This window comes from Mastomys coucha, unplaced genomic scaffold (genome assembly GCF_008632895.1).
Source record: "Mastomys coucha isolate ucsf_1 unplaced genomic scaffold, UCSF_Mcou_1 pScaffold8, whole genome shotgun sequence".
NCBI classification, from domain to species: domain Eukaryota; kingdom Metazoa; phylum Chordata; class Mammalia; order Rodentia; family Muridae; genus Mastomys; species Mastomys coucha.
Window position 1 is genome coordinate 73,378,761 of NW_022196914.1, and position 16,959 is coordinate 73,395,719.

The window sequence follows — 16,959 nt, forward strand, 5'->3', positions numbered from 1 at the left end:
AAAAAAAAAAAGCTTTCTCAAAAAACATCAAATAAAAGACGAGTAATTCAGACATTCAAACAGGCAAATGTCTAACAGCTAAGTTCCCAATTACCTTTTGTTCCTCCTTTCCGTCCCTTCTGATCACCTTTGGCCAAATCACCTGCATCCCGTAGTACTTGCATTGCAGTGTTAAAATTATCTTCTCTGAAGTCACCCTAGAATTAGATTTTTTTTTTCTATGTAACTTTGCAAATAGCTAATCAAGGCTAGAGAAATGATTCAGTGATTAAAAGTATGTATGCTCTTACAGAGGGCCTGGATTCAGTTCCAGGAACGCATAGTGACTCACAAATATTTAACCATAATTTAAACATTTCTTAAAGTTTCTTCAAAGAACAAAAAAAATTTTTTAATGTATGTGAGTACACTGTCGCTGTCCTCAGACTCACAAAAGAGTAATGGATCCCATTACAAATGGTTGTGAGCCACCACATGGTTGCTGGGAATTGAACTCAGGACCTCTGTGGAAGAGCAGTCAGTGTTCTTAACCACTGAGCCATCTCTCCAGCCCCAAAGAACAAACTTTAATACAACACGAATTTTAACAAAGGCCACTTAAGTGATTTGTAATAATAAAATCTGTTAAAGGAGAATTGAAACTGGGAACAAGACATAAATTATCTGGCATATCAGAGCCCTTGTTCTCTAAGCAATTCAAGTACTGTGAATGGAAGAAAGTAAATTCATGGGTAACATAAGAGTCTCCAATATAATTTGTTTTTAAATTGTCATCTCACTAAGTTGACCTCAAACTCCTGGGAACAAGTAACTTATCTAAGCTTCCCAAGAGCCAAGACTGCAGACAAGCACTATTACCGCATCATCAGATACTATTTAAATAGTTATTCTTAAAGAGTAAAAGTATTTGAGACCAGAGAGAGGGAGGGAGAAAGAGAGAGAGAGAGAGAGAGAGAGAGTGAGTGTATGTAGGTAGGGGGGTGGGTAATATTTTTCTCCAGTTCAAAATTAAGGAAAAGCAATATATAAAAGATGACATTACATACACATGTGAATTATTCTCTTACATTTTCATCAACCACAAGGTGAAGACCATCTCCCCCTGCTGGAAATATGTAGTGTTGCAATGGAGTAGGTCGATAATCAGTATAAATTACATGACAAGGCTGTAAAAGGAAAGAATTAGAAAGAATTGTATTTCAAGGCAAACTGTATATTTAATCTACTCAACAAAAATAAAGTTTGAGAAAAATAAAATTGGCTTAAATATTTAACAAGATTTTAACACTTCCAAACAAGTTTAAAAGCTAGACAAGTGAAAAATAGGAAAAAAAAAATAGGTCTACTAATTCATACCACGATCTGATTCTTAATATACTAATTCTCTAATCAATACCAAGTGTATGATCTGAACTTTAATTACTTTAACTCATCCTAGAGTACTGTAATTACAGAAACTGCCTCCTGCTACACAGGGCCAATGTGGTGATACAAGGCATCCCTGATAAATAAAAACAAAACAAAACAAAACTCTTTTTGTAGAACAGGAGTATTTTAAAACAGCAGAAATCTAGCTCCATGAGAAGATTCACTGAGCTTTTATCTTACAGAAGCAACAGAGAAGGAGAATGAGACTGGACATCACATCCATAAAAGTAAGTTCATGAGGGTAACTGTAAAACAAGGGCAGAAAAATAAAACCAATATCCTGTTCAGCACTGATGAACAAGCATTTGTGGTATGCACAGTCTTACACTGACATCCAAGTTACACCAGAATGCAAAGGAGGAACAAAGAATGCTAAGTATGAATGTATTTTCATAAGAGCTAGCAAATCAAATGCTCAAGAGATGAGTAGGCTTTTCTGGTATTCCTTAGAAAACGCTCTCCACTTGGTGCTCACTGTCAGAGTAAAGGCACATTATTTCCAAACTTGGCAGATCATCAGGATTAACTTGGCAACTTTTAGAAAATGAGATCACAGCCGGGCGGTGGTGGCACACGCCTTTAATCCCAGCACTTGGGAGGCAGAGGCAGGCGGATTTCTGAGTTCGAGGCCAGCCTGGTCTACAGAGTGAGTTCCAGGACAGCCAGGGCTACACAGAGAAACCCTGTCTCGAAAAACCAAAAAAAAAAAAAAAAAAGAAAATGAGATTACAAAGCCCAACTCATAGAGGCTTAACTATACTGGATTGGAGCTGGAACTGAGATATTTACGTTTCTAGCTAGTCTACTCAATTTGATAAGCTGCTTGATTTAGAAAGTAGATTCACATTTAACTGCCTTCTTTATCCTTAAGAGCATAAGGAAAATCTATAAGAAGATGGCAAGCCCAATCAGCAGGTTTTAAATAATGAAGACATAAAAAGTGTATCAAAGTACCTGTTTATGTAGGTGGCAAATCCATTCAGCAAACTGTCGAGCATTTGGAATAGTAGCCGAAAGAAAGACATAGTGAACATTATCCGGAAGCAAAATAATAGTTTCTTCCCATACTACACCACGCTCTAAGAAACAAAAATATAGTTTAGAATTTAGTGTTAGCTAAGTGATAGTATCTAAAATTATTTTCTCATCAGCTTACTAATTTAATATGCAAACTACTTTACACAAACATAATTTTTGGGCCACAGACCCATACTGAAACCTACTTCTGTTCATGACTCTATGGAGTAGATACAAGACTAAGCCACCACATGCAGAATGGACTCTGAAAAAGCAGTTCCACACTGTAGCCTTCTGATTAACAAGCAGGAGTCCCAGTACAAAGGTACCTGACAGTATTTCCACTTCACTAGAGAAGCAGCGGTTACTGCCTTGGACACTACATGTACAACAACACATGTACAAGTCATGCTATTGCTATTCCACACGGAATGTCTTCTGGAAATGAAAGATGGATCTGATCAACAGTAGGTTCGAAATGGGTGCAGCTCTCTTAAAATGTCATATCCTATCTCTAAGCAAGAAACATTAACTCTACCTCTAAGATTCATTACTTGTTTTGTAATATATACTTTAAAAATTAATGGCTTATTATTATCAATGACTTGAAAACACTTAGTTGGGTTTTTTTATAGTTTCAAAATTTTGAATATACAGTTTTAAAAAATAATGTCTCTTTGTTTCATATTATTTTCTTCTCTTTGCATCTGAATATTTATTTTAATAATCAACTTTTTTGTAGAACTTTCATATTATATCTAACTTTTTTTAAATCACATTTAAGTTTGCTTATCATAAGATTTGAGTAAGATTATTTGCAGTCCTCAGTGCTGTGTGTGTGTGTGTACCATGGCGATTGTTTGGAGGTTAGAAGACAACTCAGAATCAGTTGTCTAATCCTAGTATTTGGATCCTGGCAATGAACTCAGATTGCCAGTACTAGAAGTAAGAGCCTTAACCCACTAGCTGGCCCAGGACTCGCGGTTTCTAAAGCAAATAGAAAATATGCTCAGAAGTATCTGTAGGAATTTGGCAAAGGTAAAAGTGTTGATGTTTTCTTACATTAGTTTTATCATGAATACACAGATCAGCAGTTCTCAACCCGTGGGTCATGACCCTTTTGAGATTGCAAATAATATATTTACATTATAATTCCTAATAGTAGCAAAATTATAGTTATGAAATAGCAATGAAATGATATATGGGTGGGGTTTACAACGACATCAGGAACTCTATTAAAAGGTTTCAGCATTAGCAAAGTTGAGAGGCACTAATATAGACTAAATGAGTTCTTTAAATAAAAACCCAATCTTACTTTAGGTGTGCACATATTAAACATTAGCTTTTAAATGTTAAATTTCCTGGTATATCCAAAATTGCAACCACATTTATTTCTTGAAGAAATAGTAGTTAAGCCAGTTTTGTTTCACTGGCTTATTTATTTAATACTTATTTTTTTTTACAAGGATATATTTATAGGTTTATAAAACTAAATTAACTTAAAAATGACTAACATTACCTATATAATGTGGTGGTTCATGCCTCTAATCCTAGCACTCAGGAGGCAGACTCAGGTGATCTCTGTGAGTTTGAGGCCAGCCTGGTCTACAGAGGGAGTTTCAGGACAGACCCTTTCTCAAAAGACCAAAGAAAAAAGTAATAATAATAATAATAATAATAATAATAATAATAATAATATAATGATGATGTTGATTGATGATAATTACTGAACTTCTTATGTGGGGGAAGTGGGCAAGGCCCTCTCATTTCTTCCTATTTCTGCCTCCCCCATCTCTCTGCTTCAGTCTCCCAAGTGCTGGTTTTACAGACATGTACCACATCTAGCTTAGTGAGCTCTCTTTAAAAGCAAGCTACTTTTTAAATTATTTTGCTTTACTTGAATGTGTATAATTTTACCCAATGAATATTACTACTTAAGGAACTAAACTTTAATTAAATCATACTGGGAATATTTTATCAGGTTGTTCACAATTTGAATATGTAATAGTTTACTAGAATTCTAGGCACATAAAAAACTGAAAATCAATCCAAAAGTCTTACTCAAAACTATTAATGGCATTTGTAACAAAAACACATATTTATCTCAACACTATGAAATGTACCTGAATCTCTCATGTAATGAATTTCATCAAATATGACCCAAGCAACTTCTCGCATAACTTCAGAGCCTCGATACAGCATACTTCTCAAAATCTAAAAGGGGAAACAGATACAGCAGGACTTTAACATGACATCCACTAATTATTCAAATACTATTTTTTAACATGGACTTTTTGATGTCTTGTGCCTATCTTTGACTCCTCATTACACATAATTAGATACTCACAAAGATAGTATTATCACTCCTCTTCTTCTTTTGTGTGCAACATCTTTCTAAGATTAACACTTCAGAACATTAGAGGCACTCATCTTACCAAGGCACTGGATCTTTGTTTACCGTGTCTATGTTTCCGCCTCACAGCAGATACACTAATAATCATTGTCTTTATTTTTAAGAGTTAAAGAAAGTCTTCAGGTGAAGGTTTTTAGAATGAATAAAAACTTACACAGAACTCCAGAAAGTGAGTTATCCCTTTTAGGTACTGTCCAAACTAGAAGCAAATTTATACTACTGTAAATGAAAATGAAAAGATACCATGTATAAAGTCCAATTAAGGGCACGGTTGAGATAGTGGGATCTAAGTTCAAGCCCCAAAATCAAATGCAGGGTGAAGGGAGAGAACTAACTCCACAAAATTCTCCTCTGGCCTTGAGAGACACACAGCGGCATGTTTGCCTCCTCCACACCATGCAATAGAACACGTAAACACACAAACTATTTTTATAAAGTTATCAAAGTCAGTAAAGATAATCATGCCAAAACCATGTTACGTGCAAAACTTAACAATGATTAGAAAAGTATAATAATGAATATATTTTTAAGTTGACTATTGTACAATAATCTTACTGTAGTAAATACCCAGGCACTAAAGGAGGGGAAAAAGTGACATGAATCAAAGAGTCACTACTTGTATGGAACTATGAATTTAAATCCTTGAAGCTATATAGAAGAAAAAAATTAACTAAGTATTTTTAAGTCATAGTAGCAATAATAAAATTATTAAAATGCTTTTAAAGGTATATTATATTGGCAAGTAATAAGTATTATTAACTTAGAGATATATTTAATGTTGCTAGGTCACGTTATAATAATTATGCCCTTTTCAAACAATTCTATTCACAAACATTTATTACATTTTATCTGAAAAAAAAAAAAAAAACACCAAAAAACCAAAGTATAAATCATCCAGTGTTTGACTGTATATACATTGACTAAACTAAAAAAAAAAAAAAAAGGTTTAGATGAGGCACAAAATAAAATTACCTCTGTAGTCATAACCAGACAAGATGCTGTGGGATTAATAGTAACATCGCCAGTCATCAGTCCGACATCTTGAAATTCTTCATACATTTCACGGTATTTCTGATTACTTAGAGCCTTAATTGGGCTGGTAAATATTACACGCTGTTTTTCTCTTAAAGCCAATGCAATAGCATACCTAAAAACATAAAAACAGTATGACTTTTAAGTTTTCTACACATTCATTTGTAATGTTTACTATAAATAAACTATTATTCTATAATTATGATTTTTCCGAATGAATCATTCAGATTATTAAATCAACAAGGACATTTTAACTTTAGTCATTTCACTACAACTGGTTTGTCAGTGGATACCCTATTTTTTGCTAGAGAAGCCTTTGATTCTACCGATAGGCATCTAAAAGTCCATCACTTCTGTCCATACACACACACACACACACACACACACACACACACACACACAGACACACACACACACACAAACACAGACACACACAGACACACACACACACACACACACACACACACACACACACACACACACACACACACACACACACACACACACACACACACACACACACACACACACACAGGCTACAAGTAATAAAACCATAAATGGAGTGCGTTTTTCTTCCAGTTTCATAAATGAGTTAATCCAATATGTACTCTTTTCCTTTGTGTAATATTTAACAAATCATTTCTTTGCTTGAAATTATGATAGGTTCTGTTTATTGAAAAGTTCTTTTCTAAGTATTAATGGAATTCAATACAGTGGTATTGTTTTGCACTGCTTTGTTTTAAAACCTCAGTTCAGTATTTAAATACAGAGTATGAAATTAAGATTTAAGAGAAACACAGTAGCAGAGGCTTTTTTAAAGATACAGATCCTACCCAAAGTATGCTTATCACATCAGAATTTTTAAAAAAAAAGTTATAAAATTAAGAATTGACCAAGCATGATCAAATAGTAACAGTGAAAGATACATGGAAAAGTGAATATAGAGATGTTACATGATCTAAAATATTGACTTCTTAACAATAAAAAGGAATAGGAAACAGGAAGATATAATATGTACTTAGGGCAAAACAGACATAAGGTTGAATGAGTGGGCCAAAAGGTTGATATAGGCAGAAAAACAGCTTGAAACCAGCTACACAGAGTAGCTATTAAAATGGCATCCTTCAAAATATAGGAAACTATGTTTTAAGAATTAAAAAGAAATAGGACAACGGTCCCACAAACAGGCAATCTCAACAGAAAAATGGAAATTATTAACATATAAGCAACTGAAAACTCTATTTAGATTGCAGGGTGAGGGATGTAGCTTAGCTCAAGAGTGGAGCACAAAGCCATGGTTTTGATCCCAGTACTACTAGAAATAAAAATTATGCAGAATAAAAAGCAGAAAAATATCAAAATAGACTGGAAAGATGGCTCAGTGGCTAAGAGTATTGGTTGTTCTTACAGAGAACTTGGGTTCAACTCTTAGCATCCATATGGTGGGCTCACATATGGTGGCCTAACTTCAGAGATCTGATGCCCTCTTTCAACTTCCGTCACCTTGGGCAAATTACAAAATAAATAGAGAAAAAAAGTAGAAGAAAAAGAAACAAACACTACCAAACAACCTTTAAGGCCTTAATAGGAAGTCTAAAATGACAAAGACATAGAACAAAAACAAAAACCTTTAATAGCTAATAATGTCTAAATCTGAGATTATGATCAGCACTAAAAAAAAAAAAAATGAATTGAACTTCCAACAAAACAAGCAAACCAAACTGAAACAACCACTACAATATCTAAGACGAAACATTCATTCAATAAAATGGCAAATTGTACAACTCAGAAAACAAAAGACTAGAACATTTGAGGACATTAAATATGAGACTCAAATGAAATTTAAAAGCACACACAATAGCATGCACTGATGGTTTAATTTAAGTATCAGAATCCTCAATAGGAATGCTGAGAACAAACCCAGCAAGGAATGAATATAAACAAAATATAGGAACATATAAAAAGAACATATAAAAAACAAAATACAGCATAAAGAAATTGTTTAGGGAAGCTCGGAAGATGGCTCAGTGGTTAAGAGCTCTTGATGCTCAATTCCCAGCCCTAACAGGTGGTTTAAAATTCCCTATAACTCCAGTTCCAAAGGATCCAATATCTTCTGGCATCTACAGGTACCCACACACATAGAGATACAAGAACATGTGTGTAAATGAAAATAAACTAAAATAAACTGCTCAAAAATCAATGGTAAAGACAAAGACTTAAAAGCAGCTAAAGAGAAACAGTGTATCACATACAAAGAAAGGATGAGAGCAGTTTCCTCTCAGATCAAAAATAAATCTTTTTTAAAAAATCAAAATTTAACATTGAAAGGAAGTGTTTTTTACAATGTTAAAGCAGTTTCTTATCAAGAAATGTGTGCTGAAATAAATATTTCAAGAATTTCTTCTACAGACAGAGTATCAGTATAGAAATCTAGATCAGTATTAACACATAATAATATTTTATTATATTAATATATGTCATTTCAAAACAGCAAGACATTTGGGCTGGAGAGATGGCTCAGTGGTTAAGAGCACTGGATGCTCTTCCAGAAACCCTAGGCTCAATTCCAGCACCCACATGACAGCTCACAACTTTAACTCCAGTTTCAGCAGATCTAACAGACAGACATGTATGCAGGCAAAACACAAATGCACGTAAAACAACAAGCAAACAAATAACAAAAAGGTTAAAAAAAAATCTACTACATAAATTTTAAATACTTTTTAGAATAAGAAAGGTCTCAAAACAATGATTTCAGGCTGGGCGGTGGTGGCGCACTCCTTTAATCCCAGCACTTGGGAGGCAGAGGCAGGCGGATTTCTGAGTTCGAGGCCAGCCTGGTCTACAGAGTGAGTTCCAGGACAGCCAGGGTATACAGAGAAACCCTGTCTCGAAAAACCAAAAAAACCAAACAACAACAACAAAAAAAAACCAATGACTTCATCTTCCCCAAGAAACCAGAACAAAAGAAAGAAAAGTATAAATTAATGAAAGGAAAACAGAGAAAAGGCAAGAAGACCAAAAGCTGGATTTTGTCAGATCACATAATAATAAACCCCACCCATTCTGGCTATATTAAGGCGGAAAAAAAAACCAAACATCAGCCTGATATAAAACCAGAAAAAGACATTAATAAGAAATAAAAACCCAATATACCTCAGAAATGAAGATGTGATATTTCTTAACAAAATTTCAATTCATCAACCCAACAATATAATACAATTATACAATATAGTCAAATGGAATTTATCTCAGGATGATTCATTGGATACCCATCGAGACATTTCATCACACTACAGGAAAGGCAAAATCCATATCCAAATCAAACAAAGGAAACCTACATCATTTCAATGCATTTCAATCTTTTTAAGTAAAAAGACCGGAGTCTGAAAATTCATGCAGATATGGAGAATGAAAAAGAGACTAACTGCAAACTAGGAACAGGAATCATTCTTGATAGAAAGACATTCATGAAAAATCTGTAAGTAACATCATGCTTATAAAAAAAAAAAAAACATTATTTTCCCAAATAATGGGAAAAAAGAATGGTTCTTGATTACATCTATTAAAACACTGTACTGAAAATCCTCAATATTTTAATGAAGGCAAGAAAAAAGAAACTAAAGATTACCTAAAATAGATAAGTACAAGCAAAACCATCCTTATTTGCAAAATAAAACAATGGAAACTTTCAAATACTAAAATAACTAAGTGATGTGACTATTTCATGTCCAAAGACCGTTACTTACTCAGCACACACAGTTTTTCCCGCTGATGTATGAGCAGATACTAATACAGACTGATTATTATCAACACACTGAATGGCTTCTCTTTGGAAAGCATCAAGAATGAATGGGTATTCCTATAACGGAAATTAATAGACACATGAGAATACTAAGCTACCTAAAGCACACTTAAAATGAAAAGAATGACTCTTTCCACAGCAGTCTAAGACTCCCTTATGATTCCACTCCCACTTAGTAGGGAAAAGAGGACTACAAAACAAATTTATCAGACTGTACAGGGCTTAATCTGCTGTTTAACTTTGGTATTATGTTTCTATTAGTGGTTACACTTAAATTAGTAATGAAAATAATCATTTGTGGTACTGTACACATTTGCCACATATCATAAATCTTCATAATACCATAAAAGGTACAGGTATAACTTCCTTTCCTAGATGAATCTCTGAGGTTCTGAAAAGTGGAATTCCTAGCACTACTCGGCAAAGGCAGAGAAATACTTTCTTAGAATTTCTAAGAATTCATGCTTGCTTCTCCAGGCTTCCTTTTATACAGATAGTTCTTTAGAGAAATAAGCCTCATTCTTTTAACTTATAAAGACTTTTAAAAATCTAATAAACAGTTTGAAGCATGAGGTGTACACATGTAACCCTGGTATGCAGGGGTCTCTGAGGCCCCTTTGGACAACTGCAAAGATACATCAGAAAAAACAAACTGGGCTCTGACTTCCTTAGAAGCAGCTGTGTGGAAACCATCAGCAAAACATACACACATGCAATTTTTTCTATAGAAAGGCTGACAAATTAGAATCTTTGAGAAAGGTGATAAGCAGCTTTAAAACCTTATCACATCATCATGGTTTCTAGCATGGTTTATCACTCAGCTCTCACTGTTATTTTATAGTAGAAAATAACATGCACACAAACAAGTACATTTAAAAATTTCATTTGAAACATTTTCTTTTTCAGAGTCCCACAAAACTTCCCAAAGAGCATAATACAGACCTTTGCTGCCTTCCCAACTCGAGGTTTAAGTGGTATATAATCCTCATCTGCAGGAAGAGCAACCTGATGTCAAAATTCAAGGAGAAAACAAGATTAAAATTAAAATGCCAGATTCCAAACCCAATGATCATAATGAATAAAAATGATCAACATGTTAGTCTTACATGCTAGAAAATCAGCTGACTACCAGAACAAGGGAAAAAGTTGGTTACAACATTCAAAACACCTCTTAGCGCTGGCCTAATGGCAATGTGATTAAAACATGCACCATTATGTTCCTGTAGAAACTGTTCACTAAAATCTAAGATAGATCTACAACCTATCATGGCTATCATTGTCTTTCCCATACCCAATGTACATACAATAATGGTGCTCAAAAAAACAGAAAACATACAGAATGGGAGAGCATCAATAAAACAAAAAAGTATATGAAATAAAGTGATATCCCTATTACCAGATTCCCAAGTATAAGTATTAATATCAGAATGCTTGCTTCAAACTGGGTAAGAATCTAAACACTTGACATATAAATAATCCACAAGGTTGCTTTAAGGAACACACAGAAATTAGGCAAAACTTCAATTTCTAAAGGTAAAACTTCAATAAAAATTAAATGAATGAGGTTAAAAGCTTTTAACAATATTAAGAATAATCAGTAAGCTCATTACACTCCCTGGATTGTAAGACAGCACTGATGAGGATCTAAAGTACTGAAAGTTATCTATCAACTGGTCATTGTACCATTTCTCAAAAGAGAGACTTTGAGCAGAAAAACAAACTTTAAACTGGTACAGTTAGTTCTAAATCCACACAAATGTCATTATTAATCTAGAATTTTTACTCCACTCACTTAACAGACTGTTTGTTTTGTTTGTTTGTTTGTTTGTAGACAGGATTTCTCTTTGTGTTACCCTGGCTGTCCTGGAACTTGCTCTGTTGACCACACTGGCTTTAAATTCAGAGATGTGCCTGTCTCTACCCCCAAGTGCTAGGATTAAAGAGATGCACCACCACCACCACTTGGCAAGAATACTTTTAATATTTTATTTATTACCATAAGAAAGCACGTGTGCCTCAGTACAGTGAGGTGGTCAGCTTTCCTTCTACATTGGGTCCAGAGATTGAACTCAGGTTGCCTAGTTTGCATGCCAAGCTCTTTTATCCATTGAGCTCTCTTGCAGGTCCAGCCTGATATAAAGGTTCATTGTAATGACAAAAGGTTTAGTAGAATAAAATATATAATATAATTGCATTCTATCCTATATGTATACATTCTTACTCCTAAATGGATACTATAAGCCATCAGTGCTCATTATCTAGTAGCAATCAATTAGTCATGGAGCATGACATGAAATAGCAGGTAAACTTCAAAAACAGTGCTGGTAACTTTAAGAGTATGAGAATAAATAAGTCTTCAACACTAACTTTGTGCTTGTAATTTCCCTATTTTTTAATATAATCTTTATAGTTATCCAATGAAGGTAAATCTCATTGTTCGGCCAGGCGGTGGTGGCACACGCCTTTAATCCCAGCACTTGGGAGGCAGAGGCAGGCAGATTTCTGAGTTCGAGGCCAGCTTGGTCTACAGAGTGAGTTCCAGGACAGCCAGGGCTACACAGAGAAACCCTGTCTCGAAAAACCAAAACCAAACCAAACCAAACCAAACCAAAAACCTCATTGTTCTAAATTTACAAATTAAATAGACAGTGTCCAAAGAGGTTAGAAAATTTACCCAAGATTATAGTTTGGAGAAATGCTGGGCTAGCATTTGAACCCAAGAGCTCTTCACGAGTTATACAGCTCATCCACCACATTACACGCATCCCACAGAAATGGCTTGATTCTAGGCCTTCAATGCTAAACAGCCTGCTGATCATTACATGAACAGTACAAAGAATACCAGCATTTGTAGTGCTAATCTTGTATAGGCTTTTTGTACTTACCTCATGTGTACAGCCTTCAACCGTTTCAACTGACTGTACCTTGACTCTGGGCATTAGATCCGCCAAGCTAAAAAACATTATTAAAATGACATGAATTATTTTCAATAATTAGATCATAAGCCTCCTATCTGCACTGCTAAACAAAATGATACTGCCCAACTATAGTACTGTAAACCCAAACTATTTTAGCTTTTATAAATATTCAGAGAACTCAAGTGACTTAAGTGAGCTGAAACTCAAAATGCTAAGATCATCTTTTGTTCTAACTATGTAACAGACTATTACATAGATTATTCAGCAGACATCAGCTTAGTTCCACTATTGTGAATAAAAACTACCTATTCAAAGAACTCTCACTGCCTCAAAACACAAAGCTGATTTAAGCTATAAACTAAACAAATTTAGATACTGCTGTAATTTATAGAGCTATTCATCTGATTTTATACTATGTAGAACTAGGCTCTCTGAACTCTGAGAGAACAAAACTATAAATAAACTAGGTGTATTTCTATACTAGACTCATTATTTTTGTATTATATTTGTGATATTTACTTTAAGACGATAAATTTTTAGTAAAAACCCAAAAGTTCCAACAATAGGTAATAAGAATTTTGAAATTACAATTATTTTGCAACCTATTGCAAATAGTACCATCTCAAGTTTTTCAGTTACACCTGTATCACCATTTATAATAGATATTTAGTAGCTAGAATAGCCTAAACCCGTTAAGGAGTGTAAAAATTGTATACAGCATTACCACAGTGTCAACAAGGTCAACCAAAAATATTGGTATCAGGAATAAAAGTTCCAGCTTTAAAAATTTGAGAAATATAAATATCAGAAATCTTTATTCAGAGACATCCATGGGTTTCCCGTATCAAAAACAGATTTTAGCATCATAGCCATGGTACTATTAGCAATGAAAACTTAATCTCTTTTAATATTCATACATACTTTTTACTATCACTGGATCAGTGTTACTCTTTATCATGAGACATCTATATGTAAAGAAACAATATCCTTTTTCTCCAAAAAAAAAAAAAAAAACAAGTCTTCAAATATTTTCCCCAAGTTGGATTAAAATATCAAAAGATGAAATCATTTCTGTCTACTAATTATCTGTATTTAAGCAACCATTCTATACTTCCATGCTTATAAAATTATAAAATAACACTTTTTAAAACATTATGCATCTATCAAATTAAGAGTAACTAACTTTATGACTGTAGAAATACTACCTTAAATCTTCATTAATTGAGTCTTCTATCCTGGGCTTCTTGCCAAAAATAGGTTCATCTGTGCCTTCAACATCTAGATCTCTCTTGTTTTTCCCACCACTGGCTGATTCTGATTGTAATTTGGTATCCAGTCGTTTCCTGAAAAAAGCAAACAGTTTAGAAAAAATTCTATAGCATCAGTTCCCAATTTTAAAATACCCTTATATTATTTAAGATACTAGACAGACTTAGCAAAGTCATCTTTTAAATAAATGACCTTCATAAATCAAATCTGGTCAACTCTCAGACTACTCTAACCTCATAACTAGTAAAGCTGAATATTATATATTTTGTATTTTCATTGGACATATTGCTTTAAGATTCTAAAATTCTTATTACAATTTTTTCCTTAACAAAAAAATCTTGTTAAGTTTGTTGTTCCTTAAAACAGTTGAAATTTACATGGAGACTTTGTAAACCTTTAAGCCTTCTCTAACAGTATGATACTACTAATCGGAAAAAACTAATTGGAAGAAAAAAACAATTGTATGGTTAGATTTGAAGCCAAGTATGGTGGAATGCAAAAATCACAGAAGGCTAAAGCAGTAAATTCAATGGCAACCTAGGATGCACAGTGAGAACCTGTTTCGAAAAAGACAAAATGAAAGAAAGCAAGCAAAAATTCCAAAGTAGTGACAATATTTTGCTTTATAGCTTCAACTATCTGTAGCTAACTCAATCGAATTTCTACCCACACTGAAAAAAATCAACTCCATGCAAATTTTAAATTTAGCTGCAAAAGCCAAAAATAAGCAAAATTGGGCTGGACAGATGACTCAGCAGTTAGAGCAGCTCTGGAAGCTCTTCCAAAAGACTCAGGTTCAATTTCCAGTACCCACCTGGCAGCTCACAACTCTTGTAACTCCAGTCGCAAGGGATCCAGTGCCACCTTCTGGCTTCTGACTGCACCATGCACATAAGTGGTGCACAGACACATAGGAAAGCAAAACACCCATACACATAAAGTTTTACAAACTTAAATAAGATAAGCAGTGAGGCTTGGTGCCACATGCACACTTTTGATCCCAGTGCTCACAGGTACATCTCTGTGAGTTTGACGAGAGCCTGGTCTATGCAGTGAGGAGGTCTAGGCCAGCCAGGACTATGTAGAAACACTCTCATGAGTCAAAAAGTAAATGGATAGATAGATAGCTTCTATAGAATGAAATGAGAAATTTATTGCCTGCTACTGTTACAAGATATAAAATTACTAAAATGTAAGGAAATAATTGAGCTCCATAGAAATTAAGAATTTAATTAAAAGGTATCATTAAAAGAGAAAGGGGGTAAGACAAATGCAGTAAACAATTAACAACAATTTAACTGAAAAAGCATATATCTAAAATACTAGAGGACCACAACCTCTCTTTTTATAGCTGTTTATTATTTTGAGATAGGGGCACACGCATGTGGAGGTCAGGGAACACCCTTTACAAGTCCCTTCTTTCCTTCCACCACATGAATTCCATGGAATGGAACTCAGGACATCAGGTTTGGCAGCAAGCACACCTATACTAACTTGAGCCAACTTGCCAGCCCCAAATATATTCTTTTCCACTTAAAAAAAAAAGATGTATTTTGTATGCATGTTTTGCATGAATATATATATATATAACATGCATGCCTAGTATCTAGGGAGGTTAGAATTGTTTACATGATTAATATTTACTTATGTTAGGTATAAAACCAAAGTTTTAAAAATATTTTTTATTAATTCACTTTGAAATGGCAGTAAGACATATTAACATAACTTTTTGTGTATATGTATTCATGCGTCCAACTGTACACATGCACATGTGCCTGTAGAAAGTAGACGTCAACAGCCTTTGTTTTTCTCAAATCACCTTCCACTTAATTTTTTTCAAGACTGGGCCTCTGACTGAAACTGAACTTGCTTCAGTTACTCTGACTGGCAAGCAAGCCATAGAATCCTATTGTGCTGGGATTACAAATAGGCACTGCCCTGCTAGCTTTTTACATGGATCCTAAGGATATGATCTCAGCTCCTCATGGTGATCAATCTTCCAACTGAGCCACTTCCTTCACCTCTCTCTCTTTCATTTTCTTGAGACAGGTCCCAAATTGAAGCCTCAGACTCAAGGTAATCAATCTTCCGGCCTCAAACCTCAAGTGCTGGGATTACAGGCATGAAACTTCCTCTTATGGTAGAACTATTACATGTCATATAAGACTATTATGTAATTGTGAAGAGTAATTTAGAGCAAAACATGACATTTATAATTGAAGTTGCTTAAAATCCTATATTAATTATGTCAGTAGTGTATAAATTTTATTTTTTCAGAGGAAGACTCTCCAAGCAATCTGTAGCGAAAGACCTAAAAGCAATGGAATTAAATAGCAATGAGGACCTTAAGCACTAAATAACATGTGCCATTTTAAGAAACTAGAACCTGTTAAGAGATATAGCTTATTCTAGCTCTATGGTAGTGAATCGAGACAACTTTATACTAGAGAGCATATGAGGTAGAGACTGATGAGGTAGTTCTCCATAAAAACTCCTGGGGGCGATGGAGAGATAGTCCACCCTTCAAAGCACTTTTTGCTCTTGCAGAGGACCAAGGTTTGATTTCTAGCACCTATATGGTGGCTCATAATCACTGGTAACTATAGTTCCAGGAGACACAATAGGTACATACACGGTACACATACATGTGTACATGTAGATAAAACATTCGTACACATAAGTAAATCTTACGAATAAAAAATAAATTCACTAGAAAAACCAAAATAAATAAATAAATAAATAAATAAATAAATTCACAAGAACGCACTTGAAGAGCTCTCACTGGCTTATGACTGGAAGCTCAAAGAACAGAGTAACAGAAACAAGGCTCAGCCAAAAGTGCTTGCCACACAAGCCTGAGGACCTGAGTCTGATAACCCATTCCAATGTAAAAAACATTAAAATAAGAACCCCCAGATGTGGTGATTTACATCTGCAATCCCAGCACTCCTTCAGTGAAGATACACTGCAGAGACTAGACAACTGACACAGTGCTACAGCTGACACTCAAAGATCTTGCCACAAAACAAGAATGAAAAGCTGTCTCCTGACCTCCACCTCTCTCTCTCTTTCTC

General features: G+C 34.4%; 1 protein-coding gene across 2 annotated transcripts in view; it reads right to left on the reverse strand.

Annotated features, from left to right (window-relative positions):
* Mtrex (Mtr4 exosome RNA helicase) overlaps positions 1–16,959 on the reverse strand; it is a 61,246-nt gene that overhangs the window by 41,852 nt on the left and 2,435 nt on the right. For both annotated transcript variants that reach the window (XM_031360297.1, XM_031360298.1), the window contains exons 2-10: positions 13,822–13,959; positions 12,584–12,650; positions 10,641–10,703; positions 9,643–9,755; positions 5,831–6,005; positions 4,569–4,659; positions 2,383–2,507; positions 1,068–1,166; positions 95–197 (exon numbers count right to left, since the gene is read on the reverse strand). In XM_031360297.1, coding sequence (XP_031216157.1) covers positions 95–197; positions 1,068–1,166; positions 2,383–2,507; positions 4,569–4,659; positions 5,831–6,005; positions 9,643–9,755; positions 10,641–10,703; positions 12,584–12,650; positions 13,822–13,959 — 974 coding nt within the window. The remainder of the gene's footprint in view (positions 1–94; positions 198–1,067; positions 1,167–2,382; positions 2,508–4,568; positions 4,660–5,830; positions 6,006–9,642; positions 9,756–10,640; positions 10,704–12,583; positions 12,651–13,821; positions 13,960–16,959) is intronic.